Source organism: Carlito syrichta, unplaced genomic scaffold (genome assembly GCF_000164805.1).
Source record: "Carlito syrichta isolate Samal-C Ts95f unplaced genomic scaffold, Tarsius_syrichta-2.0.1 Scaffold303137, whole genome shotgun sequence".
Taxonomy (NCBI): Eukaryota; Metazoa; Chordata; class Mammalia; order Primates; family Tarsiidae; genus Carlito; species Carlito syrichta.
This window is the reverse complement of record NW_007247233.1, coordinates 697,401-699,969: the sequence shown is the minus strand read 5'-3', so window position 1 is coordinate 699,969 and position 2,569 is coordinate 697,401. Positions and strand designations below refer to the sequence as shown.

At 44.2% G+C, this 2,569-nt stretch overlaps 1 protein-coding gene across 1 annotated transcript in view; it reads left to right on the top strand.

The window, feature by feature from the left end:
* The window catches only part of RPS6KA2 (ribosomal protein S6 kinase A2), a 133,512-nt gene that overhangs the window by 36,765 nt on the left and 94,178 nt on the right, over positions 1 to 2,569 (top strand). The window contains exon 3 of the mRNA XM_021712222.1: positions 1,372 to 1,452. Within this exon, the coding sequence (XP_021567897.1) occupies positions 1,372 to 1,452 (81 nt within the window). The remainder of the gene's footprint in view (positions 1 to 1,371; positions 1,453 to 2,569) is intronic.

Genomic DNA, 2,569 nt, shown 5'->3' with positions numbered 1-2,569 from the left:
AGACTCTAACTCAAAAAAAAAAAAAAAAATTCATGAGCCACAACTATCCTCGTGTAATCTTCCTCTGGATTTCCATCTCCATCAGAATGTGAAAACTGCTATTTTGTAACCCTACAGGGTTCGAGCAGCAATCACATATGTATGCTAATACCACTGCAAGAGGGATTGCCAGGGAACCCACAGACTGTTCCAGGCCAAGATGTCAGCACACTGGTTACTTTTTACTTATGAAGGGACATGCAGATCTTTGTAGCAGAGAGAAGATGACCTGCCACCCTCACCACCATCATATTTAGGGTCACTCAGAGGGACCATAGGTACCATAGGCACCATCGGATCCGAGGTATGGGCATCACCTGGTCACCAGAAATGTTTAGCCTCAATCTCAATAAGCCTCCAGACCTGACCTCAGTGTACAAGAGATACAAGGGTTAGAACAACCTTGTGCAAAAATCAAACAAACCCAGAATGTAGAACATTCTTTAAGAAAACTGACCTGGACTCACAGAAGTTACAGGGGAAGAAACAAAATGTGGAAAGACTATTCTCTCCTAGGAGCAAAACAAATATAGACATTTAACAACCAATATAAGTGAGTGAGCCTGGGCTGGATAGCCTAGGTGGAAAAAAATACAAGCCATCAATGGCATGAGGGTGGCGACTGAATATGGACTGGATATGCGATGATATCCTGGAGGACAGTTGGCTTTCTTTTCTTTCTTTCTTTCTTTTTTTTTTTTTGAGTCAGAGTCTCACTCTGTTGCCCAGGCTGGAGTACAGTGGCACGCACACGGTCACCGCAGCCTCAACCTGCTGGACTCAGGCAATCCTTCCACCTCTGCCTTCCAAGTAGCTGGAACTATAGGCACGTGCCACCATGCCCGGCTAATTTTTTCATTTGTTGTAGAGACAAGGTCTCACCATGTTGCCCAGGCTGGTCTTATACTTGTGGGCTCAGGCAATCCTCTCATCTCCGCCTCCCAAAGTGCTGGGATTACAAGTGTGAGCCACTGTGCCAGGCTGGACGACTGATTTTTTTGGGTGTGACAATGGCATTTGAATTATGTAAGAGATCACCCTTATTCTTAGAAGAACACACAGGTGCACCTATGGGTGAAGTGTTATGCTGTCTACAATGTGTTTTCCATGTTTTTTGGCATAAGAAGAGAGGGAGAGAGAAAGCAAATATGTTAAAATCTAATGAGTTGTTAAATCTGGGATCATTCTGCAACTCCTTCAAGTTGTGTACATGCTTGAAAATTTTGTGATAAGAGGTTGGGGTGCATTTGTTGCATCTTGCATTTTATATCCAGTGTTCCTCAGAACTCTTTGACCCCTGCCCTTGTGAGTCTTTGTCTTTCTGCTTTGCAGTTCGGGACCGAGTCAGGTCGAAGATGGAGCGAGACATCTTGGCAGAAGTGAATCACCCTTTCATTGTAAAACTTCATTACGGTAAATAGAGTCAAAATGGCGCCTCTGAGAGACCCCAGGGCAGCTGTCTCCAGACAAAGGAAATTGAGAAAAATAATAGATCAGGAGGAAGAAAATCCTCTATGTACCAGAGTCCAACCCTATCCAGGGGTGAAGGTATCTTACCTCCTGACCCCTTAATCTCATTTGTGTTCATTTTCTCCAAAAGAGCAGGGTGCCCAGTTTTCATCTCAAAGGCCTAAGTTTACGTGGGGCTGTTTATGATAAGTAAAGTGTCATCACTGAGAATTTAGCAAAAGGGTCTCTTAACCTTGATCGGGGTAAATCTATGACATTTCTGTGCTGTTATAGGGAAAAAAAAGAGCTTGGTGACCCAATACTTTAAACCAGAAATGACAGCACAACCAGTGTTACTTGACTACTATGTCTCAAGCAGTTCAAAGACAGTTGCTCATTGGACCCTCAGCACCTTCATGCAAGGACGGTCCTTCTGTCCATTTTTTGAGGCCTAGATCGAATAACTGACCAACAGCCACATGTTTGCTCCTCCATGCTTCTCTTAGCTTGCTTTCTGCCTTATTATCTCAGCAGAAAGCAATAAGCAAAATCTTGCAATTAAAAATATTTAATAACATGGTGACTCCCAGGGTTGTGCTGTACTACACTAAAGTTTGCTGCTCACATAATAATTTGAGTAAAGTTCAGAAAAGAAAAACAGCAACACTTGTACCTTGTGTTGGTTGCAAAAGAAGGGTATGTTTATGGGAGACTGCTGGTGAAATTCACGTAAATACAAAGCAGAGGCATAACACAGGCCCAAAAGCAAGGGTGAGGAGACGTGCCAAGTCAGGCATCCCTGGGACTCCTTCTAGGCTGGGGCAGCTCCCTGACAGTCACCACCTTACAACCAAGGGGCAGAGAGGTTGTCACACTGCCTCTGAGGTGCTAGCCAAGTCCAATCCTACTATCATTTCGAATGATTCCCAGGGAGTTTTCCTCAAGAAATGAAGAACTAGAGATCCTACAGAGAGGTTTTTGTTTTGAGTCAGAGTCTCACTTTGTCCCCCAGGCTGGAGTGCAGTGGCACAAGTGGCTGGGACTATAGGCACCACCACATCCGGTTAATTTTGTGTGTTTG